Source organism: Oratosquilla oratoria, chromosome 21, assembly GCF_046742065.1.
Source record: "Oratosquilla oratoria isolate Oo_2021 chromosome 21, ASM4674206v1, whole genome shotgun sequence".
Taxonomy (NCBI): Eukaryota; Metazoa; Arthropoda; class Malacostraca; order Stomatopoda; family Squillidae; genus Oratosquilla; species Oratosquilla oratoria.
The window spans coordinates 1,012,168-1,039,667 of NC_134797.1; the positions used below are offsets into that span (position 1 = coordinate 1,012,168).

At 43.3% G+C, this 27,500-nt stretch overlaps 2 protein-coding genes across 2 annotated transcripts in view; both read right to left on the reverse strand.

The window, feature by feature from the left end:
• The window catches only part of LOC143036657 (uncharacterized), a 32,077-nt gene extending 6,837 nt beyond the window's left edge, over positions 1–25,240 (reverse strand). The window contains exons 1-4 of the mRNA XM_076204214.1: positions 22,330–25,240; positions 21,931–22,188; positions 16,096–21,900; positions 1–16,004 (exon numbers count right to left, since the gene is read on the reverse strand). The exon at positions 1–16,004 is cut by the window's left edge and continues 741 nt beyond it. Of these exons, the coding sequence (XP_076060329.1) occupies positions 1–16,004; positions 16,096–21,900; positions 21,931–22,188; positions 22,330–25,215 (24,953 nt within the window). The 5' untranslated portion in view covers positions 25,216–25,240. The remainder of the gene's footprint in view (positions 16,005–16,095; positions 21,901–21,930; positions 22,189–22,329) is intronic.
• Positions 25,241–25,384: 144 nt separating this feature from the next.
• Positions 25,385–27,500, reverse strand: part of Muc96D (Mucin 96D) — a gene marked incomplete at its 5' end in the record, with an annotated part of 2,447 nt that continues 331 nt past the window's right edge. The window contains 2 exons of the mRNA XM_076204215.1: positions 25,385–25,391; positions 25,511–27,500. The exon at positions 25,511–27,500 is cut by the window's right edge and continues 25 nt beyond it. Coding sequence (XP_076060330.1) covers positions 25,385–25,391; positions 25,511–27,500 — 1,997 coding nt within the window. The remainder of the gene's footprint in view (positions 25,392–25,510) is intronic.

The window sequence follows — 27,500 nt, forward strand, 5'->3', positions numbered from 1 at the left end:
GGTATTTCGCTAGATGTTGTTGGTGGTTGTGATGTTGACTGTAACTTTGATGTAGTGGTATGTTGGCGTATTGTAGATGTTCCTTCGGATGGTGTAGTGTTTTGTTCCGTGGATAATGTTCCTGTTTGTAGAGTTGTTGCTTCGGTTGGTTTGTATACTTCTTTTGTTGTTAGAGATGTTTCTTTGGTGGGAGAAGTTGTTGGTTCTTGTATTGTACTTAGTGGCTTTGAAGGAGTTTTATCTCCATGTGGCGTCGTCGTTTGTTGTTTGGTTGTGGTTCTTTCGATTGGCGTGGTTGTTTCCTGTGATGCTGGAGTGGTTGGTTGAGTGGGAGTAGTTGGTTTTGGCCTTGGAGATGTTGTTTTGATTGTCGTTGTTCCAATAGCATGAGTAGTGGGTGATGTTTCTCTGTGGATTGTAGTCGGTTGTCTTGGAGTGTTTGTTGGTTCAACTTGCTCGGTGGTGTGACGCGTTGCTATGGTTGTTCTTTCGTGGAAAGTAGTAGATGTTATACTTGGTGTAGTTGTTGGTGTTTGCGAGGTGGTCGATTTGATCTTGTCCTCTTCCTGTGTTGTCTTTGGTGTAGAAGTAGTGATTGTTGATGAAGCTCCTTCTGAAATTTCGGTCGATGTTTGTTGATGTGTAGTTGCTTTAGTTGTTTCTTGTGATACTGTTGTTTGTTGTTTAGTTGTAGGAGATGGTTCAGTTGATGCGGGTGATGCTGTCGAAATCGTTTCTTGCGTTGGTGTAGTTTTTGCTTGAGGTAGAGTACTTGTTTCTGGGGTTAGAGTAGTTGTTCTCTTCAATGAAGGTGTCGATTCGCTTGAAGGAGATGTCGTTTGGATAGTTGCTGTTGGTATTTCGCTAGATGTTGTTGGTGGTTGTGATGTTGACTGTAACTTTGATGTAGTTGTATGTTGGCGTATTGTAGATGTTCCTTCGGATGGTGTAGTGTTTTGTTCCGTGGATAATGTTCCTGTTTGTAGAGTTGTTGCTTCGGTTGGTTTGTTTACTTCTTTTGTTGTTAGAGATGTTTCTTTGGTGGGAGAAGTTGTTGGTTCTTGTATTGTACTTAGTGGCTTTGAAGGAGTTTTATCTCCATGTGGCGTCGTCGTTTGTTGTTTGGTTGTGGTTCTTTCGATTGGCGTGGTTGTTTCCTGTGATGCTGGAGTGATTGGTTGAGTGGGAGTAGTTGGTTTTGGCCTTGGAGATGTTGTTTTGATTGTCGTTGTTCCAATAGCATGAGTAGTGGGTGATGTTTCTCTGTGGATTGTAGTCGGTTGTCTTGGAGTGTTTGTTGGTTCAACTTGCTCGGTGGTGTGACGCGTTGCTATGGTTGTTCTTTCGTGGAAAGTAGTAGATGTTATACTTGGTGTAGTTGTTGGTGTTTGCGAGGTGGTCGATTTGATCTTGTCCTCTTCCTGTGTTGTCTTTGGTGTAGAAGTAGTGATTGTTGATGAAGCTCCTTCTGAAATTTCGGTCGATGTTTGTTGATGTGTAGTTGCTTTAGTTGTTTCTTGTGATACTGTTGTTTGTTGTTTAGTTGTAGGAGATGGTTCAGTTGATGCGGGTGATGCTGTCGAAATCGTTTCTTGCGTTGGTGTAGTTTTTGCTTGAGGTAGAGTACTTATTTCTGGGGTTAGAGTAGTTGTTCTCTCCAATGAAGGTGTCGATTCGCTTGAAGGAGATGTCGTTTGGATAGTTGCTGTTGGTATTTCGCTAGATGTTGTTGGTGGTTGTGATGTTGACTGTAACTTTGATGTAGTTGTATGTTGGCGTATTGTAGATGTTCCTTCGGATGGTGTAGTGTTTTGTTCCGTGGATAATGTTTCTGTTTGTAGAGTTGTTTCTTCGGTTGGTTTGTTTACTTCTTTTGTTGTTAGAGATGTTTCTTTAGTGGGAGTGGTTGTTGGTTCTTGTGTTGTACTTAGTGGCCTTGAAGGAGTTTTATTTTCATATGGCGTCGTCGTTTGTTGTTTGGTTGTGGTTCTTTCGATTGGCGTGGTTGTTTCCTGTGATGCTGGAGTGGTTGGTTGAGTGGGAGTAGTTGTCTTTGGCCTTGGAGATGTTGTTTTGATTGTCGTTGTTCCAATAGCATGAGTAGTGGGTGATGTTTCTCTATGGATTGTAGTCGGTTGTCTTGGAGTGTTTGTTGGTTCAACTTGCTCGGTGGTGTGACGCGTTGCTACGGTTGTTCTTTTGTGGAAAGTAGTAGATGTTATACTTGGTGTAGTTGTTGGTGTTTGCGGAGTGGTCGATTTGATCTTGTCCTCCTCTTGTGTTGTCTTTGGTGCTACAGTAGTGATTGTTGATGGAGCTCCTTCTGAAATTTCGGTCGATGTTTGTTGATGTGTAGTTGCTTTAGTTGTTTCTTGTGATACTGTTGTTTGTTGTTTAGTTGTAGGAGATGGTTTAGTTGTTGCGGGTGATGCTGTCGAAATCGTTTCTTGCGTTGGTGTAGTTTTTGCTTGAGGTGGAGTACTTGTTTCTGGGGTTAGAGTAGTTGTTCTCTTCAATGAAGGTGTCGATTCGCTTGAAGGAGATGTCGTTTGGATAGTTGCTGTTGGTATTTCGCTAGATGTTGTTGGTGGTTGTGATGTTGACTGTAACTTTGATGTAGTTGTATGTTGGCGTATTGTAGATGTTCCTTCGGATGGTGTAGTGTTTTGTTCCGTGGATAATGTTCCTGTTTGTAGAGTTGTTGCTTCGGTTGGTTTGTTTACTTCTTTTGTTGTTAGAGATGTTTCTTTGGTGGGAGAAGTTGTTGGTTCTTGTATTGTACTTAGTGGCTTTGAAGGAGTTTTATCTCCATGTGGCGTCGTCGTTTGTTGTTTGGTTGTGGTTCTTTCGATTGGCGTGGTTGTTTCCTGTGATGCTGGAGTGATTGGTTGAGTGGGAGTAGTTGGTTTTGGCCTTGGAGATGTTGTTTTGATTGTCGTTGTTCCAATAGCATGAGTAGTGGGTGATGTTTCTCTGTGGATTGTAGTCGGTTGTCTTGGAGTGTTTGTTGGTTCAACTTGCTCGGTGGTGTGACGCGTTGCTATGGTTGTTCTTTCGTGGAAAGTAGTAGATGTTATACTTGGTGTAGTTGTTGGTGTTTGCGAGGTGGTCGATTTGATCTTGTCCTCTTCCTGTGTTGTCTTTGGTGTAGAAGTAGTGATTGTTGATGAAGCTCCTTCTGAAATGTCGGTCGATGTTTGTTGATGTGTAGTTGCTTTAGTTGTTTCTTGTGATACTGTTGTTTGTTGTTTAGTTGTAGGAGATGGTTCAGTTGATGCGGGTGATGCTGTCGAAATCGTTTCTTGCGTTGGTGTAGTTTTTGCTTGAGGTAGAGTACTTAAATCTGGGGTTAGAGTAGTCGTTCTCTCCAATGAAGGTGTCGATTTGCTTGAAGGAGATGTCGTTTGGATAGTTGCTGTTGGTATTTCGCTAGATGTTGTTGGTGGTTGTGATGTTGACTGTAACTTTGATGTAGTTGTATGTTGGCGTATTGTAGATGTTCCTTCGGATGGTGTAGTGTTTTGTTCCGTGGATAATGTTTCTGTTTGTAGAGTTGTTTCTTCGGTTGGTTTGGGTGTTTCTTTTGTTGTTAGAGATGTTTCTTTAGTGGGAGTGGTTGTTGGTTCTTGTGTTGTACTTAGTGGCCTTGAAGGAGTTTTATTTTCATATGGCGTCGTCGTTTGTTGTTTGGTTGTGGTTCTTTCGATTGGCGTGGTTGTTTCCTGTGATGCTGGAGTGGTTGGTTGAGTGGGAGTAGTTGTCTTTGGCCTTGGAGATGTTGTTTTGATTGTCGTTGTTCCAATAGCATGAGTAGTGGGTGATGTTTCTCTATGGATTGTAGTCGGTTGTCTTGGAGTGTTTGTTGGTTCAACTTGCTCGGTGGTGTGACGCGTTGCTACGGTTGTTCTTTTGTGGAAAGTAGTAGATGTTATACTTGGTGTAGTTGTTGGTGTTTGCGGAGTGGTCGATTTGATCTTGTCCTCCTCTTGTGTTGTCTTTGGTGCTACAGTAGTGATTGTTGATGGAGCTCCTTCTGAAATTTCGGTCGATGTTTGTTGATGTGTAGTTGCTTTAGTTGTTTCTTGTGATACTGTTGTTTGTTGTTTAGTTGTAGGAGATGGTTTAGTTGTTGCGGGTGATGCTGTCGAAATCGTTTCTTGCGTTGGTGTAGTTTTTGCTTGAGGTGGAGTACTTGTTTCTGGGGTTAGAGTAGTTGTTCTCTTCAATGAAGGTGTCGATTCGCTTGAAGGAGATGTCGTTTGGATAGTTGCTGTTGGTATTTCGCTAGATGTTGTTGGTGGTTGTGATGTTGACTGTAACTTTGATGTAGTTGTATGTTGGCGTATTGTAGATGTTCCTTCGGATGGTGTAGTGTTTTGTTCCGTGGATAATGTTCCTGTTTGTAGAGTTGTTGCTTCGGTTGGTTTGTTTACTTCTTTTGTTGTTAGAGATGTTTCTTTGGTGGGAGAAGTTGTTGGTTCTTGTATTGTACTTAGTGGCTTTGAAGGAGTTTTATCTCCATGTGGCGTCGTCGTTTGTTGTTTGGTTGTGGTTCTTTCGATTGGCGTGGTTGTTTCCTGTGATGCTGGAGTGATTGGTTGAGTGGGAGTAGTTGGTTTTGGCCTTGGAGATGTTGTTTTGATTGTCGTTGTTCCAATAGCATGAGTAGTGGGTGATGTTTCTCTGTGGATTGTAGTCGGTTGTCTTGGAGTGTTTGTTGGTTCAACTTGCTCGGTGGTGTGACGCGTTGCTATGGTTGTTCTTTCGTGGAAAGTAGTAGATGTTATACTTGGTGTAGTTGTTGGTGTTTGCGAGGTGGTCGATTTGATCTTGTCCTCTTCCTGTGTTGTCTTTGGTGTAGAAGTAGTGATTGTTGATGAAGCTCCTTCTGAAATTTCGGTCGATGTTTGTTGATGTGTAGTTGCTTTAGTTGTTTCTTGTGATACTGTTGTTTGTTGTTTAGTTGTAGGAGATGGTTCAGTTGATGCGGGTGATGCTGTCGAAATCGTTTCTTGCGTTGGTGTAGTTTTTGCTTGAGGTGGAGTACTTGTTTCTGGGGTTAGAGTAGTTGTTCTCTCCAATGAAGGTGTCGATTCGCTTGAAGGAGATGTCGTTTGGATAGTTGCTGTTGGTATTTCGCTAGATGTTGTTGGTGGTTGTGATGTTGACTGTAACTTTGATGTAGTTGTATGTTGGCGTATTGTAGATGTTCCTTCGGATGGTGTAGTGTTTTGTTCCGTGGATAATGTTTCTGTTTGTAGAGTTGTTTCTTCGGTTGGTTTGGTTGTTTCTTTTGTTGTTAGAGATGTTTCTTTAGTGGGAGTGGTTGTTGGTTCTTGTGTTGTACTTAGTGGCCTTGAAGGAGTTTTATTTTCATATGACGTCGTCGTTTGTTGTTTGGCTGTGGTTCTTTCGATTGGCGTGGTTGTTTCCTGTGATGCTGGAGTGGTTGGTTGAGTGGGAGTAGTTGGTTTTGGCCTTGGAGATGTTGTTTTGATTGTCGTTGTTCCAATAGCATGAGTAGTGGGTGATGTTTCTCTATGGATTGTAGTCGGTTGTCTTGGAGTGTTTGTTGGTTCAACTTGCTCGGTGGTGTGACGCGTTGCTACGGTTGTTCTTTTGTGGAAAGTAGTAGATGTTATACTTGGTGTAGTTGTTGGTGTTTGCGGAGTGGTCGATTTGATCTTGTCCTCCTCTTGTGTTGTCTTTGGTGCTACAGTAGTGATTGTTGATGGAGCTCCTTCTGAAATTTCGGTCGATGTTTGTTGATGTGTAGTTGCTTTAGTTGTTTCTTGTGATACTGTTGTTTGTTGTTTAGTTGTAGGAGATGGTTTAGTTGTTGCGGGTGATGCTGTCGAAATCGTTTCTTGCGTTGGTGTAGTTTTTGCTTGAGGTGGAGTACTTGTTTCTGGGGTTAGAGTAGTTGTTCTCTTCAATGAAGGTGTCGATTCGCTTGAAGGAGATGTCGTTTGGATAGTTGCTGTTGGTATTTCGCTAGATGTTGTTGGTGGTTGTGATGTTGACTGTAACTTTGATGTAGTTGTATGTTGGCGTATTGTAGATGTTCCTTCGGATGGTGTAGTGTTTTGTTCCGTGGATAATGTTCCTGTTTGTAGAGTTGTTGCTTCGGTTGGTTTGTTTACTTCTTTTGTTGTTAGAGATGTTTCTTTGGTGGGAGAAGTTGTTGGTTCTTGTATTGTACTTAGTGGCTTTGAAGGAGTTTTATCTCCATGTGGCGTCGTCGTTTGTTGTTTGGTTGTGGTTCTTTCGATTGGCGTGGTTGTTTCCTGTGATGCTGGAGTGATTGGTTGAGTGGGAGTAGTTGGTTTTGGCCTTGGAGATGTTGTTTTGATTGTCGTTGTTACAATATCATGAGTAGTTGGGGATGTTTCTCTGTGGATTGTAGTCGGTTGTCTTGGAGTGTTTGTTGGTTCAACTTGCTCGGTGGTGTGACGCGTTGCTATGGTTGTTCTTTCGTGGAAAGTAGTAGATGTTATACTTGGTGTAGTTGTTGGTGTTTGCGAGGTGGTCGATTTGATCTTGTCCTCTTCCTGTGTTGTCTTTGGTGTAGAAGTAGTGATTGTTGATGAAGCTCCTTCTGAAATTTCGGTCGATGTTTGTTGATGTGTAGTTGCTTTAGTTGTTTCTTGTGATACTGTTGTTTGTTGTTTAGTTGTAGGAGATGGTTCAGTTGATGCGGGTGATGCTGTCGAAATCGTTTCTTGCGTTGGTGTAGTTTTTGCTTGAGGTGGAGTACTTGTTTCTGGGGTTAGAGTAGTTGTTCTCTCCAATGAAGGTGTCGATTCGCTTGAAGGAGATGTCGTTTGGATAGTTGCTGTTGGTATTTCGCTAGATGTTGTTGGTGGTTGTGATGTTGACTGTAACTTTGATGTAGTTGTATGTTGGCGTATTGTAGATGTTCCTTCGGATGGTGTAGTGTTTTGTTCCGTGGATAATGTTTCTGTTTGTAGAGTTGTTTCTTCGGTTGGTTTGGTTGTTTCTTTTGTTGTTAGAGATGTTTCTTTAGTGGGAGTGGTTGTTGGTTCTTGTGTTGTACTTAGTGGCCTTGAAGGAGTTTTATTTTCATATGGCGTCGTCGTTTGTTGTTTGGTTGTGGTTCTTTCGATTGGCGTGGTTGTTTCCTGTGATGCTGGAGTGATTGGTTGAGTGGGAGTAGTTGACTTTGGCCTTGGAGATGTTGTTTTGATTGTCGTTGTTCCAATAGCATGAGTAGTGGGTGATGTTTCTCTATGGATTGTAGTCGGTTGTCTTGGAGTGTTTGTTGGTTCAACTTGCTCGGTGGTGTGACGCGTTGCTACGGTTGTTCTTTTGTGGAAAGTAGTAGATGTTATACTTGGTGTAGTTGTTGGTGTTTGCGGAGTGGTCGATTTGATCTTGTCCTCCTCTTGTGTTGTCTTTGGTGCTACAGTAGTGATTGTTGATGAAGCTCCTTCTGAAATTTCGGTCGATGTTTGTTGATGTGTAGTTGCTTTAGTTGTTTCTTGTGATACTGTTGTTTGTTGTTTAGTTGTAGGAGATGGTTTAGTTGTTGCGGGTGATGCTGTCGAAATCGTTTCTTGCGTTGGTGTAGTTTTTGCTTGAGGTGGAGTACTTGTTTCTGGGGTTAAAATAGTTGTTCTCTTCAATGAAGGTGTCGATTCGCTTGAAGGAGATGTCGTTTGGATAGTTGCTGTTGGTATTTCGCTAGATGTTGTTGGTGGTTGTGATGTTGACTGTAACTTTGATGTAGTTGTATGTTGGCGTATTGTAGATGTTCCTTCGGATGGTGTAGTGTTTTGTTCCGTGGATAATGTTCCTGTTTGTAGAGTTGTTGCTTCGGTTGGTTTGTTTACTTCTTTTGTTGTTAGAGATGTTTCTTTGGTGGGAGAAGTTGTTGGTTCTTGTATTGTACTTAGTGGCTTTGAAGGAGTTTTATCTCCATGTGGCGTCGTCGTTTGTTGTTTGGTTGTGGTTCTTTCGATTGGCGTGGTTGTTTCCTGTGATGCTGGAGTGATTGGTTGAGTGGGAGTAGTTGGTTTTGGCCTTGGAGATGTTGTTTTGATTGTCGTTGTTCCAATAGCATGAGTAGTGGGTGATGTTTCTCTGTGGATTGTAGTCGGTTGTCTTGGAGTGTTTGTTGGTTCAACTTGCTCGGTGGTGTGACGCGTTGCTATGGTTGTTCTTTCGTGGAAAGTAGTAGATGTTATACTTGGTGTAGTTGTTGGTGTTTGCGAGGTGGTCGATTTGATCTTGTCCTCTTCCTGTGTTGTCTTTGGTGTAGAAGTAGTGATTGTTGATGAAGCTCCTTCTGAAATTTCGGTCGATGTTTGTTGATGTGTAGTTGCTTTAGTTGTTTCTTGTGATACTGTTGTTTGTTGTTTAGTTGTAGGAGATGGTTCAGTTGATGCGGGTGATGCTGTCGAAATCGTTTCTTGCGTTGGTGTAGTTTTTGCTTGAGGTAGAGTACTTAAATCTGGGGTTAGAGTAGTCGTTCTCTCCAATGAAGGTGTCGATTCGCTTGAAGGAGATGTCGTTTGGATAGTTGCTGTTGGTATTTCGCTAGATGTTGTTGGTGGTTGTGATGTTGACTGTAACTTTGATGTAGTTGTATGTTGGCGTATTGTAGATGTTCCTTCGGATGGTGTAGTGTTTTGTTCCGTGGATAATGTTTCTGTTTGTAGAGTTGTTTCTTCGGTTGGTTTGGTTGTTTCTTTTGTTGTTAGAGATGTTTCTTTAGTGGGAGTGGTTGTTGGTTCTTGTGTTGTACTTAGTGGCCTTGAAGGAGTTTTATTTTCATATGGCGTCGTCGTTTGTTGTTTGGTTGTGGTTCTTTCGATTGGCGTGGTTGTTTCCTGTGATGCTGGAGTGGTTGGTTGAGTGGGAGTAGTTGTCTTTGGCCTTGGAGATGTTGTTTTGATTGTCGTTGTTCCAATAGCATGAGTAGTGGGTGATGTTTCTCTATGGATTGTAGTCGGTTGTCTTGGAGTGTTTGTTGGTTCAACTTGCTCGGTGGTGTGACGCGTTGCTACGGTTGTTCTTTTGTGGAAAGTAGTAGATGTTATACTTGGTGTAGTTGTTGGTGTTTGCGGAGTGGTCGATTTGATCTTGTCCTCCTCTTGTGTTGTCTTTGGTGCTACAGTAGTGATTGTTGATGGAGCTCCTTCTGAAATTTCGGTCGATGTTTGTTGATGTGTAGTTGCTTTAGTTGTTTCTTGTGATACTGTTGTTTGTTGTTTAGTTGTAGGAGATGGTTTAGTTGTTGCGGGTGATGCTGTCGAAATCGTTTCTTGCGTTGGTGTAGTTTTTGCTTGAGGTGGAGTACTTGTTTCTGGGGTTAGAGTAGTTGTTCTCTTCAATGAAGGTGTCGATTCGCTTGAAGGAGATGTCGTTTGGATAGTTGCTGTTGGTATTTCGCTAGATGTTGTTGGTGGTTGTGATGTTGACTGTAACTTTGATGTAGTTGTATGTTGGCGTATTGTAGATGTTCCTTCGGATGGTGTAGTGTTTTGTTCCGTGGATAATGTTCCTGTTTGTAGAGTTGTTGCTTCGGTTGGTTTGTTTACTTCTTTTGTTGTTAGAGATGTTTCTTTGGTGGGAGAAGTTGTTGGTTCTTGTATTGTACTTAGTGGCTTTGAAGGAGTTTTATCTCCATGTGGCGTCGTCGTTTGTTGTTTGGTTGTGGTTCTTTCGATTGGCGTGGTTGTTTCCTGTGATGCTGGAGAGATTGGTTGAGTGGGACTAGGTGGGTTTGGCCATGGAGATGTTGTTTTGATTGTCGTTGTTCCAATAGCATGAGTAGTGGGTGATGTTTCTCTGTGGATTGTAGTCGGTTGTCTTGGAGTGTTTGTTGGTTCAACTTGCTCGGTTGTTATACTTGGTGTTTCGGCTGGCGTTGTGGTTGTAGGTTTTGTTTCAGTTGCAGTTGACTTTGTGGTTGTAGTTGGCGTTTTGGTTACAGATGGCGTGGGTGTAGTTTTTGTTGTGGTTGTTGGTCTTTGAGCTTCTTCCTGTGTAGTCTTAGTTGTAGATCTTGTAGACTCCGGTGTTGTGGCGTTAGGTGTGGTTTCTGGTGCAATTGTCGATTTGGTTGTAGTTGATGTTTTGGATGCCGTTGTGGTTGTAGTTCCTGTTTGAATATTTTGTGTGGTCTTTGAATAAGTTGTTGGTTGTTGCGAAGTAGTTGTAGTTGTGACTGGCGTTGTCATCAGCTCCTCAATTGTAGTCTTCATTGTTGTAGATCGGGTAGGCTCTGGTTTAGTAAATGTTTTTTCTGTTCCAGTTGTCATTGTGGTTGTAGTTGTAGGTATGGTTGGAGTTGGCGTTGTGGTTGCACCTCGAGTGGTCATATATTTGGTTGTATAGGGTGTTGTAGTAGTTGGTCTTTGAGCTTCTTGTGTGGTCTCTAATGAAGTTGTTGGTATTTGGGAAGTAGTTGTAGGTGAGACTGGTGTTGTCATGAACTCCTTAACTGTGGTTTTCTTTATTGTAGGTCTTGAAGGTTCTGTGCTTGTGGCTGTTTGTGTGGTTTCTGTTGCAGTATATGTTGTCGTAGATGGTGTTTTGGTTGGCTTTTTGGTTGCTGTTGGTTTGGTTGTTTGTGCAGATGTAGTTATTGTGGTAGCGGTAGTTTGTTTTTGAGATTCTTCTTGTGTGGTGTTTGGTGAAGTTGTTGGTTGTTGGGAAGTAGTTGTAGCTGGTGGTGTTACCAACTCCTCACTTGTGGACTTAGTTGCAGATGTTGTAGACTCTGGGGTTGTGGGTGTAGGTGTGGTTTCTGTTCGAACTGACGATTTTGTTATGGTTGGTGTTTCGGCTGGCGTTGTGGTTGTAGGTGTGGTTTCAGTTGCAGTTGGCTTTTCGGTTGTAGTTGGCGTTTTGGTTACAGGTGGCGTGGACGTAGTTTTTGTTGTGGTAGTTGGTGTTTGAGCTTCTTCCTGTGTGGTCTTTGGTGAAGTTGTTGGTTGTTGAGAAGTAGTTTTAGATGTTGCTGTCACCAACTCCTCACTTGTGGACTTAGTTGCAGATGTTGTAGACTCTGGTGTTGTGGCTGTAGGTGTGGTTTCTGTTCGAACTGATGATTTAGTTATACTTGGTGTTTCGGCTGACGTTGTGGTTGTAGGTGTGGTTTCATTTGCAGTTGGCTTTGTGGTTGTAGTTGGCGTTTTGGTTACAGATGGCGTGGGTGTAGTTTTTGTTGTGGTTGTTGGTCTTTGAGCTTCTTCCTGTGTAGTCTTTGGTGAAGTTGTCGGTTGTTGGGAAGTAGTTGTAGCTGGTGGTGTTACCAACTCCTCACTTGTGGACTTAGTTGCAGATCTTGTTGACTCTGGGGTTGTGGCTGTAGGTGTGGTTTCTGTTCGAACTGACGATTTTGTTATACTTGGTGTTTCGGCTGACGTTGTGGTTGTAGGTGTGGTTTCAGTTGCGGTTGGCTTTGTGGTTGTAGTTGGCGTTTTGGTTACAGATGGCGTGGGTGTAGTTTTTGTTGTAGTTGATGGTGTTTGAGCTTCTTCCTGCGTGGTCTTTGGTGAAGTTGTTGGTTGTTGGGATGTAGTTGTAGCTGGTGGTGTTACCAACTCCTCAGTTGTGGTCTTAGTTGTAGATCTTGTAGACTCCGGTGTTGTGGCGTTAGGTGTGGTTTCTGGTCCAATTGTCGATTTGGTTGCAGTTGATGTTTTGGATGCCGTTGTGGTTGTAGTTCCTGTTTGAATATTTTGTGTGGTCTTTGAATAAGTTGTTGGTTGTTGCGAAGTAGTTGTAGTTGTGACTGGCGTTGTCATCAGCTCCTCAATTGTAGTCTTCATTGTTGTAGATCGGGTAGGCTCTGGTTTAGTGGTTGTAGATGTTTTTTCTGTTCCAGTTGTCATTGTGGTTGTAGTTGTAGGTATAGTTGGAGTTGGCGTTGTGGTTGCACCTCGAGTGGTCATATATTTGGTTGTATAGGGTGTTGTAGTAGTTGGTCTTTGAGCTTCCTGTGTGGTCTCTAATGAAGTTGTTGGTATTTGGGAAGTAGTTGTAGGTGAGACTGGTGTTGTCATGAACTCCTTAACTGTGGTTTCCTTTGTTGTAGGTCTTGAAGGTTCTGTGCTTGTGGCTGTTTGTGTGGTTTCTGTTGCAGTATATGTTGTCGTAGATGGTGTTTTGGTTGGCTTTTTGGTTGCTGTTGGTTTGGTTGTTTGTGCAGATGTAGTTATTGTGGTAGCGGTAGTTTGTTTTTGAGATTCTTCTTGTGTGGTGTTTGGTGAAGTTGTTGGTTGTTGGGAAGTAGTTGTAGCTGGTGGTGTTACCAACTCCTCACTTGTGGACTTAGTTGCAGATGTTGTAGACTCTGGGGTTGTGGGTGTAGGTGTGATTTCTGTTCGAACTGACGATTTTGTTATGGTTGGTGTTTCGGTTGGCGTTGTGGTTGTAGGTGTGGTTTCAGTTGCAGTTGGCTTTACGGTTGTAGTTGGCGTTTTGGTTACAGGTGGCGTGGATGTAGTTTTTGTTGTGGTTGTTAGTGTTTGAGCTTCTTCCTGTGTGGTCTTTGGTGAAGTTGTTGGTTGTTGAGAAGTAGTTTTAGATGTTGCTGTCACCAACTCCTCACTTGTGGACTTAGTTGCAGATGTTGTAGACTCTGGTGTTGTGGCTGTAGGTGTGGTTTCTGTTCGAACTGATGATTTAGTTATACTTGGTGTTTCGGCTGACGTTGTGGTTGTAGGTGTGGTTTCATTTGCAGTTGGCTTTGTGGTTGTAGTTGGCGTTTTGGTTACAGATGGCGTGGGTGTAGTTTTTGTTGTGGTTGTTGGTCTTTGAGCTTCTTCCTTTGTAGTCTTTGGTGAAGTTGTCGGTTGTTGGGAAGTAGTTGTAGCTGGTGGTGTTACCAACTCCTCACTTGTGGACTTAGTTGCAGATCTTGTTGACTCTGGGGTTGTGGCTGTAGGTGTGGTTTCTGTTCGAACTGACGATTTTGTTATACCTGGTGTTTCGGCTGACGTTGTGGTTGTAGGTGTGGTTTCAGTTGCGGTTGGCTTTGTGGTTGTAGTTGGCGTTTTGGTTACAGATGGCGTGGGTGTAGTTTTTGTTGTAGTTGATGGTGTTTGAGCTTCTTCCTGCGTGGTCTTTGGTGAAGTTGTTGGTTGTTGGGATGTAGTTGTAGCTGGTGGTGTTACCAACTCCTCAGTTGTGGTCTTAGTTGTAGATCTTGTAGACTCCGGTGTTGTGGCGTTAGGTGTGGTTTCTGGTGCAATTGTCGATTTGGTTGCAGTTGATGTTTTGGATGCCGTTGTGGTTGTAGTTCCTGTTTGAATATTTTGTGTGGTCTTTGAATAAGTTGTTGGTTGTTGCGAAGTAGTTGTAGTTGTGACTGGCGTTGTCATCAGCTCCTCAATTGTAGTCTTCATTGTTGTAGATCGGGTAGGCTCTGGTTTAGTGGTTGTAGATGTTTTTTCTGTTCCAGTTGTCATTGTGGTTGTAGTTGTAGGTATAGTTGGAGTTGGCGTTGTGGTTGCACCTCGAGTGGTCATATATTTGGTTGTATAGGGTGTTGTAGTAGTTGGTCTTTGAGCTTCCTGTGTGGTCTCTAATGAAGTTGTTGGTATTTGGGAAGTAGTTGTAGGTGAGACTGGTGTTGTCATGAACTCCTTAACTGTGGTTTCCTTTGTTGTAGGTCTTGAAGGTTCTGTGCTTGTGGCTGTTTGTGTGGTTTCTGTTGCAGTATATGTTGTCGTAGATGGTGTTTTGGTTGGCTTTTTGGTTGCTGTTGGTTTGGTTGTTTGTGCAGATGTAGTTATTGTGGTAGCGGTAGTTTGTTTTTGAGATTCTTCTTGTGTGGTGTTTGGTGAAGTTGTTGGTTGTTGGGAAGTAGTTGTAGCTGGTGGTGTTACCAACTCCTCACTTGTGGACTTAGTTGCAGATGTTGTAGACTCTGGGGTTGTGGGTGTAGGTGTGGTTTCTGTTCGAACTGACGATTTTGTTATGGTTGGTGTTTCGGTTGGCGTTGTGGTTGTAGGTGTGGTTTCAGTTGCAGTTGGCTTTACGGTTGTAGTTGGCGTTTTGGTTACAGGTGGCGTGGATGTAGTTTTTGTTGTGGTTGTTAGTGTTTGAGCTTCTTCCTGTGTGGTCTTTGGTGAAGTTGTTGGTTGTTGAGAAGTAGTTTTAGATGTTGCTGTCACCAACTCCTCACTTGTGGACTTAGTTGCAGATGTTGTAGACTCTGGTGTTGTGGCTGTAGGTGTGGTTTCTGTTCGAACTGATGATTTAGTTATACTTGGTGTTTCGGCTGACGTTGCGGTTGTAGATGTGGTTTCATTTGCAGTTGGCTTTGTGGTTGTAGTTGGCGTTTTTGGTACAGATGGCGTGGGTGTAGTTTTTGTTGTGGTTGTTGGTCTTTGAGCTTCTTCCTTTGTAGTCTTTGGTGAAGTTGTCGGTTGTTGGGAAGTAGTTGTAGCTGGTGGTGTTACCAACTCCTCACTTGTGGACTTAGTTGCAGATCTTGTTGACTCTGGGGTTGTGGCTGTAGGTGTGGTTTCTGTTCGAACTGACGATTTTGTTATACTTGGTGTTTCGGCTGACGTTGTGGTTGTAGGTGTGGTTTCAGTTGCGGTTGGCTTTGTGGTTGTAGTTGGCGTTTTGGTTACAGATGGCGTGGGTGTAGTTTTTGTTGTAGTTGATGGTGTTTGAGCTTCTTCCTGCGTGGTCTTTGGTGAAGTTGTTGGTTGTTGGGATGTAGTTGTAGCTGGTGGTGTTACCAACTCCTCAGTTGTGGTCTTAGTTGTAGATCTTGTAGACTCCGGTGTTGTGGCGTTAGGTGTGGTTTCTGGTCCAATTGTCGATTTGGTTGTAGTTGATGTTTTGGATGCCGTTGTGGTTGTAGTTCCTGTTTGAATATTTTGTGTGGTCTTTGAATAAGTTGTTGGTTGTTGCGAAGTAGTTGTAGTTGTGACTGGCGTTGTCATCAGCTCCTCAATTGTAGTCTTCATTGTTGTAGATCGGGTAGGCTCTGGTTTAGTGGTTGTAGATGTTTTTTCTGTTCCAGTTGTCATTGTGGTTGTAGTTGTAGGTATAGTTGGAGTTGGCGTTGTGGTTGCACCTCGAGTGGTCATATATTTGGTTGTATAGGGTGTTGTAGTAGTTGGTCTTTGAGCTTCCTGTGTGGTCTCTAATGAAGTTGTTGGTATTTGGGAAGTAGTTGTAGGTGAGACTGGTGTTGTCATGAACTCCTTAACTGTGGTTTCCTTTGTTGTAGGTCTTGAAGGTTCTGTGCTTGTGGCTGTTTGTGTGGTTTCTGTTGCAGTATATGTTGTCGTAGATGGTGTTTTGGTTGGCTTTTTGGTTGCTGTTGGTTTGGTTGTTTGTGCAGATGTAGTTATTGTGGTAGCGGTAGTTTGTTTTTGAGATTCTTCTTGTGTGGTGTTTGGTGAAGTTGTTGGTTGTTGGGAAGTAGTTGTAGCTGGTGGTGTTACCAACTCCTCACTTGTGGACTTAGTTGCAGATGTTGTAGACTCTGGGGTTGTGGGTGTAGGTGTGGTTTCTGTTCGAACTGACGATTTTGTTATGGTTGGTGTTTCGGTTGGCGTTGTGGTTGTAGGTGTGGTTTCAGTTGCAGTTGGCTTTACGGTTGTAGTTGGCGTTTTGGTTACAGGTGGCGTGGATGTAGTTTTTGTTGTGGTTGTTAGTGTTTGAGCTTCTTCCTGTGTGGTCTTTGGTGAAGTTGTTGGTTGTTGAGAAGTAGTTTTAGATGTTGCTGTCACCAACTCCTCACTTGTGGACTTAGTTGCAGATGTTGTAGACTCTGGTGTTGTGGCTGTAGGTGTGGTTTCTGTTCGAACTGATGATTTAGTTATACTTGGTGTTTCGGCTGACGTTGTGGTTGTAGGTGTGGTTTCAGTTGCAGTTGGCTTTGTTGTTGTAGTTGGCGTTTTTTGGTACAGATGGCGTGGGTGTAGTTTTTGTTGTGGTTGTTGGTCTTTGAGCTTCTTCCTTTGTAGTCTTTGGTGAAGTTGTCGGTTGTTGGGAAGTAGTTGTAGCTGGTGGTGTTACCAACTCCTCACTTGTGGACTTAGTTGCAGATCTTGTTGACTCTGGGGTTGTGGCTGTAGGTGTGGTTTCTGTTCGAACTGACGATTTTGTTATACTTGGTGTTTCGGCTGACGTTGTGGTTATAGGTGTGGTTTCAGTTGCGGTTGGCTTTGTGGTTGTAGTTGGCATTTTGGTTACAGATGGCGTGGGTGTAGTTTTTGTTGTAGTTGATGGTGTTTGAGCTTCTTCCTGCGTGGTCTTTGGTGAAGTTGTTGGTTGTTGGGATGTAGTTGTAGCTGGTGGTGTTACCAACTCCTCAGTTGTGGTCTTAGTTGTAGATCTTGTAGACTCCGGTGTTGTGGCGTTAGGTGTGGTTTCTGGTGCAATTGTCGATTTGGTTGTAGTTGATGTTTTGGATGCCGTTGTGGTTGTAGTTCCTGTTTGAATATTTTGTGTGGTCTTTGAATAAGTTGTTGGTTGTTGCGAAGTAGTTGTAGTTGTGACTGGCGTTGTCATCAGCTCCTCAATTGTAGTCTTCATTGTTGTAGATCGGGTAGGCTCTGGTTTAGTGGTTGTAGATGTTTTTTCTGTTCCAGTTGTCATTGTGGTTGTAGTTGTAGGTATAGTTGGAGTTGGCGTTGTGGTTGCACCTCGAGTGGTCATATATTTGGTTGTATAGGGTGTTGTAGTAGTTGGTCTTTGAGCTTCCTGTGTGGTCTCTAATGAAGTTGTTGGTATTTGGGAAGTAGTTGTAGGTGAGACTGGTGTTGTCATGAACTCCTTAACTGTGGTTTTCTTTGTTGTAGGTCTTGAAGGTTCTGTGCTTGTGGCTGTTTGTGTGGTTTCTGTTGCAGTATATGTTGTCGTAGATGGTGTTTTGGTTGGCTTTTTGGTTGCTGTTGGTTTGGTTGTTTGTGCAGATGTAGTTATTGTGGTAGCGGTAGTTTGTTTTTGAGATTCTTCTTGTGTGGTGTTTGGTGAAGTTGTTGGTTGTTGGGAAGTAGTTGTAGCTGGTGGTGTTACCAACTCCTCACTTGTGGACTTAGTTGCAGATGTTGTAGACTCTGGGGTTGTGGGTGTAGGTGTGGTTTCTGTTCGAACTGACGATTTTGTTATGGTTGGTGTTTCGGTTGGCGTTGTGGTTGTAGGTGTGGTTTCAGTTGCAGTTGGCTTTACGGTTGTAGTTGGCGTTTTGGTTACAGGTGGCGTGGATGTAGTTTTTGTTGTGGTTGTTAGTGTTTGAGCTTCTTCCTGTGTGGTCTTTGGTGAAGTTGTTGGTTGTTGAGAAGTAGTTTTAGATGTTGCTGTCACCAACTCCTCACTTGTGGACTTAGTTGCAGATGTTGTAGACTCTGGGGTTGTGGCTGTAGGTGTGGTTTCTGTTCGAACTGATGATTTAGTTATACTTGGTGTTTCGGCTGACGTTGTGGTTGTAGGTGTGGTTTCATTTGCAGTTGGCTTTGTGGTTGTAGTTGGCGTTTTGGTTACAGATGGCGTGGGTGTAGTTTTTGTTGTGGTTGTTGGTCTTTGAGCTTCTTCCTTTGTAGTCTTTGGTGAAGTTGTCGGTTGTTGGGAAGTAGTTGTAGCTGGTGGTGTTACCAACTCCTCACTTGTGGACTTAGTTGCAGATCTTGTTGACTCTGGGGTTGTGGCTGTAGGTGTGGTTTCTGTTCGAACTGACGATTTTGTTATACTTGGTGTTTCGGCTGACGTTGTGGTTGTAGGTGTGGTTTCAGTTGCGGTTGGCTTTGTGGTTGTAGTTGGCGTTTTGGTTACAGATGGCGTGGGTGTAGTTTTTGTTGTAGTTGATGGTGTTTGAGCTTCTTCCTGCGTGGTCTTTGGTGAAGTTGTTGGTTGTTGGGATGTAGTTGTAGCTGGTGGTGTTACCAACTCCTCAGTTGTGGTCTTAGTTGTAGATCTTGTAGACTCCGGTGTTGTGGCGTTAGGTGTGGTTTCTGGTGCAATTGTCGATTTGGTTGCAGTTGATGTTTTGGATGCCGTTGTGGTTGTAGTTCCTGTTTGAATATTTTGTGTGGTCTTTGAATAAGTTGTTGGTTGTTGCGAAGTAGTTGTAGTTGTGACTGGCGTTGTCATCAGCTCCTCAATTGTAGTCTTCATTGTTGTAGATCGGGTAGGCTCTGGTTTAGTGGTTGTAGATGTTTTTTCTGTTCCATTTGTCATTGTGGTTGTAGTTGTAGGTATGGTTGGAGTTGGCGTTGTGGTTGCACCTCGAGTGGTCATATATTTGGTTGTATAGGGTGTTGTAGTAGTTGGTCTTTGAGCTTCCTGTGTGGTCTCTAATGAAGTTGTTGGTATTTGGGAAGTAGTTGTAGGTGAGACTGGTGTTGTCATGAACTCCTTAACTGTGGTTTTCTTTGTTGTAGGTCTTGAAGGTTCTGTGCTTGTGGCTGTTTGTGTGGTTTCTGTTGCAGTATATGTTGTCGTAGATGGTGTTTTGGTTGGCTTTTTGGTTGCTGTTGGTTTGGTTGTTTGTGCAGATGTAGTTATTGTGGTAGCGGTAGTTTGTTTTTGAGATTCTTCTTGTGTGGTGTTTGGTGAAGTTGTTGGTTGTTGGGAAGTAGTTGTAGCTGGTGGTGTTACCAACTCCTCACTTGTGGACTTAGTTGCAGATGTTGTAGACTCTGGGGTTGTGGGTGTAGGTGTGGTTTCTGTTCGAACTGACGATTTTGTTATGGTTGGTGTTTCGGTTGGCGTTGTGGTTGTAGGTGTGGTTTCAGTTGCAGTTGGCTTTACGGTTGTAGTTGGCGTTTTGGTTACAGGTGGCGTGGATGTAGTTTTTGTTGTGGTTGTTAGTGTTTGAGCTTCTTCCTGTGTGGTCTTTGGTGAAGTTGTTGGTTGTTGAGAAGTAGTTTTAGATGTTGCTGTCACCAACTCCTCACTTGTGGACTTAGTTGCAGATGTTGTAGACTCTGGTGTTGTGGCTGTAGGTGTGGTTTCTGTTCGAACTGATGATTTAGTTATACTTGGTGTTTCGGCTGACGTTGTGGTTGTAGGTGTGGTTTCATTTGCAGTTGGCTTTGTGGTTGTAGTTGGCGTTTTTGGTACAGATGGCGTGGGTGTAGTTTTTGTTGTGGTTGTTGGTCTTTGAGCTTCTTCCTGTGTAGTCTTTGGTGAAGTTGTCGGTTGTTGGGAAGTAGTTGTAGCTGGTGGTGTTACCAACTCCTCACTTGTGGACTTAGTTGCAGATCTTGTTGACTCTGGGGTTGTGGCTGTAGGTGTGGTTTCTGTTCGAACTGACGATTTTGTTATACTTGGTGTTTCGGCTGACGTTGTGGTTGTAGGTGTGGTTTCAGTTGCGGTTGGCTTTGTGGTTGTAGTTGGCGTTTTGGTTACAGATGGCGTGGGTGTAGTTTTTGTTGTAGTTGATGGTGTTTGAGCTTCTTCCTGCGTGGTCTTTGGTGAAGTTGTTGGTTGTTGGGATGTAGTTGTAGCTGGTGGTGTTACCAACTCCTCAGTTGTGGTCTTAGTTGTAGATCTTGTAGACTCCGGTGTTGTGGCGTTAGGTGTGGTTTCTGGTCCAATTGTCGATTTGGTTGTAGTTGATGTTTTGGATGCCGTTGTGGTTGTAGTTCCTGTTTGAATATTTTGTGTGGTCTTTGAATAAGTTGTTGGTTGTTGCGAAGTAGTTGTAGTTGTGACTGGCGTTGTCATCAGCTCCTCAATTGTAGTCTTCATTGTTGTAGATCGGGTAGGCTCTGGTTTAGTGGTTGTAGATGTTTTTTCTGTTCCATTTGTCATTGTGGTTGTAGTTGTAGGTATGGTTGGAGTTGGCGTTGTGGTTGCACCTCGAGTGGTCATATATTTGGTTGTATAGGGTGTTGTAGTAGTTGGTCTTTGAGCTTCCTGTGTGGTCTCTAATGAAGTTGTTGGTATTTGGGAAGTAGTTGTAGGTGAGACTGGTGTTGTCATGAACTCCTTAACTGTGGTTTCCTTTGTTGTAGGTCTTGAAGGTTCTGTGCTTGTGGCTGTTTGTGTGGTTTCTGTTGCAGTATATGTTGTCGTAGATGGTGTTTTGGTTGGCTTTTTGGTTGCTGTTGGTTTGGTTGTTTGTGCAGATGTAGTTATTGTGGTAGCGGTAGTTTGTTTTTGAGATTCTTCTTGTGTGGTGTTTGGTGAAGTTGTTGGTTGTTGGGAAGTAGTTGTAGCTGGTGGTGTTACCAACTCCTCACTTGTGGACTTAGTTGCAGATGTTGTAGACTCTGGGGTTGTGGGTGTAGGTGTGGTTTCTGTTCGAACTGACGATTTTGTTATGGTTGGTGTTTCGGTTGGCGTTGTGGTTGTAGGTGTGGTTTCAGTTGCAGTTGGCTTTACGGTTGTAGTTGGCGTTTTGGTTACAGGTGGCGTGGATGTAGTTTTTGTTGTGGTTGTTAGTGTTTGAGCTTCTTCCTGTGTGGTCTTTGGTGAAGTTGTTGGTTGTTGAGAAGTAGTTTTAGATGTTGCTGTCACCAACTCCTCACTTGTGGACTTAGTTGCAGATGTTGTAGACTCTGGTGTTGTGGCTGTAGGTGTGGTTTCTGTTCGAACTGATGATTTAGTTATACTTGGTGTTTCGGCTGACGTTGTGGTTGTAGGTGTGGTTTCAGTTGCAGTTGGCTTTGTGGTTGTAGTTGGCGTTTTGGATACAGATGGCGTGGGTGTAGTTTTTGTTGTGGTTGTTGGTCTTTGAGCTTCTTCCTGTGTAGTCTTTGGTGAAGTTGTCGGTTGTTGGGAAGTAGTTGTAGCTGGTGGTGTTACCAACTCCTCACTTGTGGACTTAGTTGCAGATCTTGTTGACTCTGGGGTTGTGGCTGTAGGTGTGGTTTCTGTTCGAACTGACGATTTTGTTATACTTGATGTTTCGGCTGACGTTGTGGTTGTAGGTGTGGTTTCAGTTGCAGTTGGCTTTGTGGTTGTAGTTGGCGTTTTGGTTACAGATGGCGTGGGTGTAGTTTTTGTTGTAGTTGATGGTGTTTGAGCTTCTTCCTGCGTGGTCTTTGGTGAAGTTGTTGGTTGTTGGGATGTAGTTGTAGCTGGTGGTGTTACCAACTCCTCAGTTGTGGTCTTAGTTGTAGATCTTGTAGACTCCGGTGTTGTGGCGTTAGGTGTGGTTTCTGGTCCAATTGTCGATTTGGTTGTAGTTGATGTTTTGGATGCCGTTGTGGTTGTAGTTCCTGTTTGAATATTTTGTGTGGTCTTTGAATAAGTTGTTGGTTGTTGCGAAGTAGTTGTAGTTGTGACTGGCGTTGTCATCAGCTCCTCAATTGTAGTCGTCATTGTTGTAGATCGGGTAGGCTCTGGTTTAGTGGTTGTAGATGTTTTTTCTGTTCCAGTTGTCATTGTGGTTGTAGTTGTAGGTATGGTTGGAGTTGGCGTTGTGGTTCCACCTCGAGTGGTCATATATTTGGTTGTATAGGGTGTTGTACTAGTTGGTCTTTGAGCTTCTTGTGTGGTCTCTAATGAAGTTGTTGGTATTTGGGAAGTAGTTGTAGGTGAGACTGGTGTTGTCATGAACTCCTTAACTGTGGTTTTCTTTGTTGTAGGTCTTGAAGGCTCTGTGCTTGTGGCTGTTTGTGTGGTTTCTGTTGCAGTATATGTTGTCGTAGATGGTGTTTTGGTTGGCTTTTTGGTTTCTGTTGGTTTGGTTGTTTGTGCAGATGTAGTTATTGTGGTAGCGGTAGTTTGTTTTTGAGATTCTTCTTGTGTGGTGTTTGGTGAAGTTGTTGGTTGTTGGGAAGTAGTTGTAGCTGGTGGTGTTACCAACTCCTCACTTGTGGACTTAGTTGCAGATGTTGTAGACTCTGGGGTTGTGGGTGTAGGTGTGGTTTCTGTTCGAACTGACGATTTTGTTATGGTTGGTGTTTCGGTTGGCGTTGTGGTTGTAGGTGTGGTTTCAGTTGCAGTTGGCTATATGGTTGTAGTTGGCGTTTTGGTTACAGGTGGCGTGGATGTAGTTTTTGTTGTGGTTGTTAGAGTTTGAGCTTCTTCCTGTGTGGTCTTTGGTGAAGTTGTTGGTTGTTGAGAAGTAGTTTTAGATGTTGCTGTCACCAACTCCTCACTTGTGGACTTAGTTGCAGATGTTGTAGACTCTGGTGTTGTGGCTGTAGTTGTGGTTTCTGTTCGAACTGATGATTTAGTTATACTTGCCGTTTCGGCTGACGTTGTGGTTGTAGGTGTGGTTTCAGTTGCAGTTGGCTTTGTGGTTGTAGTTGGCGTTTTGGTTACAGATGGCGTGGGTGTAGTTTTTGTTGTGGTTGTTGGTCATTGAGCCTCTTCCTGTGTAGTCTTTGGTGAAGTTGTCGGTTGTTGGGAAGTAGTTGTAGCTGGTGGTGTTACCAACTCCTCACTTGTGGAATTAGATGCAGATCTTGTTGACTCTGGGGTTGTGGCTGTAGGTGTGGTTTCTGTTCGAACTGACGATTTTGTTATACTTGGTGTTTCGGCTGACGTTGTGGTTGTAGGTGTGGTTTCAGTTGCAGTTGGCTTTGTGGTTGTAGTTGGCGTTTTGGTTACAGATGGCGTGGGTGTAGTTTTTGTTGTAGTTGATGGTGTTTGAGCTTCTTCCTGCGTGGTCTTTGGTGAAGTTGTTGGTTGTTGGGATGTAGTTGTAGCTGGTGGTGTTACCAACTCCTCAGTTGTGGTCTTAGTTGTAGATCTTGTAGACTCCGGTGTTGTGGCGTTAGGTGTGGTTTCTGGTGCAATTGTCGATTTGGTTGTAGTTGATGTTTTGGATGCCGTTGTGGTTGTAGTTCCTGTTTGAATATTTTGTGTGGTCTTTGAATAAGTTGTTGGTTGTTGCGAAGTAGTTGTAGTTGTGACTGGCGTTGTCATCAGCTCCTCAATTGTAGTCTTCATTGTTGTAGGTCGGGTAGGCTCTTGTTTAGTAAATGTTTTTTCTGTTCCAGTTGTCATTGTGGTTGTAGTTGTAGGAATGGTTGGAGTTGGTGTTGTGGTTGCACCTCGAGTGGTCGTATGTTTGGTTGTATAGGGTGTTGTAGTAGTTGGTCCATGAGCTTCTTGTGTGGTCTCTAATGAAGTTGTTGGTATTTGAGAAGTAGATGTAGGTGAGACTGGTGTTGTCATGAACTCCTTAACTGTGGTTTTCTTTGTTGTAGGTCTTGAAGGCTCTGTGCTTGTGGCTGTTTGTGTGGTTTCTGTTGCAGTATATGTTGTCGTAGATGATGTTTTGGTTGGCTTTTTGGTTGCTGTTGCTATGGTTGTTTGTGTAGTTGTAGTTATTGTGGTTGCGGTAGTTTGTTTTTGAGATTCTTCTTGTGTGGTGTTTGGTGAAGTTGTTGGTTGTTGGGAAGTAGTTGTAGCTGGTGGTGTTACCAACTCCTCACTTGTGGACTTAGTTGCAGATGTTGTAGACTCTGGGGTTGTGGGTGTAGGTGTGGTTTCTGTTCGAACTGACGATTTTGTTATGGTTGGTGTTTCGGCTGGCGTTATGGTTGTAGGTGTGGTTTCAGTTGCAGTTGGCTTTGCGGTTGTAATTGGCGTTTTGGTTACAGGTGGCGTGGATGTAGTTTTTGTTGTAGTTGTTGGTGTTTGAGCTTCTTCCTGTGTGGTCTTTGGTGAAGTTGTTGGTTGTTGAGAAGTAGTTTTAGATGTTGCTGTTACCAACTCCTCACTTGTGGACTTAGTTGCAGACGTTGTAGACTCTGGGGTTGTGGCTGTAGGTGTGGTTTCTGTTCGAACTGACGATTTTGTTGTACTTGGTGTTTCGGCTGACGTTGTGGTTGTAGGTGTGGTTTCATTTGCAGTTGGCTTTGTGGTTGTAGTTGGCGTTTTGGTTACAGATGGCGTGGGTGTAGTTTTTGTTGTAGTTGATGGCGTTTGAGCTTCTTCCTGCGTGGTCTTTGGTGAAGTTGTTGGTTGTTGGGAAGTAGTTGTAGCTGGTGGTGTTACCAACTCCTCAGTTGTGGTCTTAGTTGTAGATCTTTTAGACTCCGGTGTTGTGGTGTTAGGTGCGGTTTCTGGTCCAATTGTCGATTTGGTTGTAGTTGATGTTTTGGATGCCGTTGTGGTTGTAGTTCCTGTTTGAACATTTTGTGTGGTCTTTTGATAAGTTGTTGGTTGTTGCGAAGTAGTTGTAGTTGTGACTGGCGTTGTCATCAGCTCCTCAATTGTAGTCTTCATTGTTGTAGGTCGGGTAGGCTCTTGTTTAGTGGTTGTAGATGTTTTATCTGTTCCAGTTGTCATTGTGGTTGTAGTTCTAGGTATGGTTGGAGTTGGCGTTGTGGTTGCACCTCGAGTGGTCGTATGTTTGGTTGTATTGGGTGTTGTAGTAGTAGTTGGTGTTTGAGCTTCTTGTGTGGTCTCTAATGAAGTTGTTGGTTTTTGGGAAGTAGTTGTAGTTGAGACTGGTGTTGTCATGAACTCCTTAACTGTGATTTTCTTTGTTGTAGGTTTTGAAGGCTCTGTGTTTGTGGCTGTTTGTGTGGTTTCTGTTGCAGTATATGTTGTCGTAGATGGTGTTTTGGTTGGTTTTTTGGTTGGAGTTGGTGTGGTTGTGTGTACAGTTGTAGTTATTGTGGTAGTGGTAGTTTGTATTTGAGATTCTTCTTGTGTAGTCTTTGGTGAAGTTGTTGGTTGTTTTGAAGTAGTTTTAGTTCGGGCTGGTGTTGTTATGAACTCCTTAATTGTGGTTTTCATTACTGTAGGTGGCGTAGGCTCTGAGGTTGTGGTTGTGGTTGCAGTTGGCTTTGTGGTTGTAGTTGGTGTTGTGGTTGTAGTTGGCATTGTGGTTGTTGTTGGTGTTGTGGTTGTAGTTGGCGTTTTAGTTACAGATGGCGTGGGCGTAGTTTTTGTTGTGGTTGATGGTGTTTGAGCTTCTTCCTGCGTGGTCCTTGGTGAAGTTGTTGGTTGTTGGGAAGTAGTTGTAGCTGGTGCTGTTATCAACTCCTCAGTTGTGGTCTTAGTTGTAGATCTTGTAGACTCTGGGGTTGTAGGCTCTGTGGTTGTGGCTGTTTGTGTGGTTTCTATAGTAGTATTTGTAGTCGTAGATGTTGTTTTGGTTGGCTTTTTGGTTGCAGTTGGTGTTTGAGATTCTCCTTGTGTGGTCTCTGGTGAAGTTGTTGGTTGTTGTGAAATAGTTGTAGTTGAGGCTGGTGTTGTCATCAACTTTTCTATTGTGGTGTTTGTTGTAGGTTGTGTGGGCTTTGAGGTTGTGGTTGTAGATATGATTTCTGTTTTAGCTTTAGTTGACGTTTTGGTTGGCATTGTGGTTGCAGCTGGTGTGGTTGTAGTTTTTGTTATGTTTTTAGTTGGTGTTTGAGCTTCTTCCTGCGTGGTCTTTGGTGAAGTTGTTGGTTGTTGGGAAGTAGTTGTAGTTGAGGGTAATGTTGTCATTAATTTCTCAATTGTCGTAATATTTGTAGTTGTGGGTGATTTAGGCTCTGCGATTGTAGGAGTTATTGTTGACAAAGTTGTAGTTTTTGGTTGGCGGGATGTAGTTGTAGTTGACGGTGTTGTCAAAATTTCAATTGTCGTTTTCTTTGTTGTAGGTAAGGTTTGCTCAGGGGTTGCGTTTGACATTTTGGTTGTAATTGGTGTTGTGGTTGTAGTTGGTGTTGTGGTTGTAGTTGGCATTGTGGTTGTAGTTGGGGGTGCGGTTGTGGTTGGATTTGTGGATATTTCTGAGGGTGTAGTTTTTACTTTATCTTCTTGTGTTGTCTTGGCTGTTGATTGTGAAGTGGTTGTAGTAGACGCTGTTGTAATGAGCTTTTCAATTGTGGTCTTTGGTGTAGGTTTTTTGGTTGTGGTTGCCGTTTTCGTGGTTTTTGTATTTGGGGTTGTTGTTGCCTCTGTGGTTGTAGATGGCGTTGTGATTGTGGATGTTTTAGTTGCATTTTCTTTGGCTGTAGTTGGCGTTGTGGTTGTTGATGTCGTCGAGGGTGTCGATGTTGTAGTTGTAGTTGGCGTTGTGGTTGTTGGTGTTGTTGAGTGTATCGGTGTTCTGGTTGTAACTGGTTTTGAAGTTGAGGTTGTAGTTATGTTTGTAGTTGGCGTTGTGGTTACTGGGGTGGTTGTAGAAGTAGTTGGTGTTGTGGTTGTGGCTGGAGTTAGCGTTGTTGTTGCATTTGGCGTTGAGGTTGTAGTTATAATTGGCGCTTTTGTTGGTGTTGGCGTTGTAGTTGTGGTTGGTGTTCTGGTTGTTGGTGCCGTTGTCGTGGTTGTAGTTGGTGTTGGAGTTGTGGTTGTAGTTGGTTTTGTGGTTGTAGTTGGTGCTGTAGTTGTGGTTGTAGTTGGCGTTGTGGTTACTGGTGTGATTGTGGAGGTAGTCACTGTTGTAGTTGGAGCTGGTGTCAGGGTTGTGACTGTAGCTGGTCTTGTGGTTGCAATTGACGTTGAGGTTGTAGTTGTAGCTGGCGCTCTTGTTGGCGTTGTGGTTGTAGGTGTTGTGGTCTTAGTGTGTGTGATATCCTCCTCTTGTGTTGTTTTTGTGGTTGTAGTTGGCGTCGTTGTAGTTGTAGGCATTATGATTGTAGTTGGCATCATGGTTGTAGTGGTAATTGGAGTCGTGGTTGTGGTTGGCGTTTTTGTTGTAGTTCTAAGCGGCGTAGTGGTTGTAGTTAGTGTTGTGATTGTAGCTGGCGTTGTAGTTGTAGGCATCGTGGTTGTAGTTGTTGGCATTGTGATTGTAGTTGGCGTTGTAGTTGTAGTTGGCGTTGTAGTTGTAGTTGACGTTGTAGTTGTAGTTGACGTTGTAGTTGGCGTTGTAGTTATAGTTGTAGTTGGTGTTGTAGGCGTCGTTGTTTTAGTTGTTGGCATCCTGGTTGTAGTTGAAGTTGTGGTTGTAGTTGGCGTAGTGGTTGTAGATGGTGTTGTGGTTATAGTTGAAATCGTGGTTGTTGTCGGTGACGTGGTTGTATTAGGCGTTGTGGTTGAGGTTGTAGTTGCCGTTGTTAAGGTTGTAGTTGGTATCGAGATTGTAGTTGTGGGTATCGGTGTGGTGGGTGTAGTAGTTGTAGGCATCGTGGTTGTCGTAGTTATAGCTTGCGTTGTGGTCGTAGTTGTAGTTGTAGTTGGTATTGTGGTTGTTGTAGTAGGCGTTGTAGTTATAGTAGTTGATGTTATAGTTGTAGTTGGCATTGTGGTCGTAGTAGTTGGTGTGGTCGTAGTAGTTGGCGTTGTGGTTGTAGTTGGCGTTGTGGTTGTAGTTGGCATTGTGGTTGTAGTTGGCGTTGTGGTTGTAGTTGGCGTTGTGGTTGTAGTTGGTGTTGTGGTTGTAGTTGGCGTTGTGGTTGTAGTTGGCAAAGTTGTTGGTACATATGTTGTAGTTGTTGTAGTCAATGTTGTGGTTGTAGTTGGTGTGGTCGTAGTAGTTGGCGTTGTGGTTGTAGTTGGTGTGGTCGTAGTAGTTGGCGTTGTGGTTGTAGTTGGCGTTGTGGTTGTAGTTGGCATTGTGGTTGTAGTTGGCGTTGTGGTTGTAGTTGGCGTTGTGGTTGTAGTTGGCAAAGTTGTAGGCACATATGTTGTAGTTGTTGTAGTCAATGTTGTGGTTG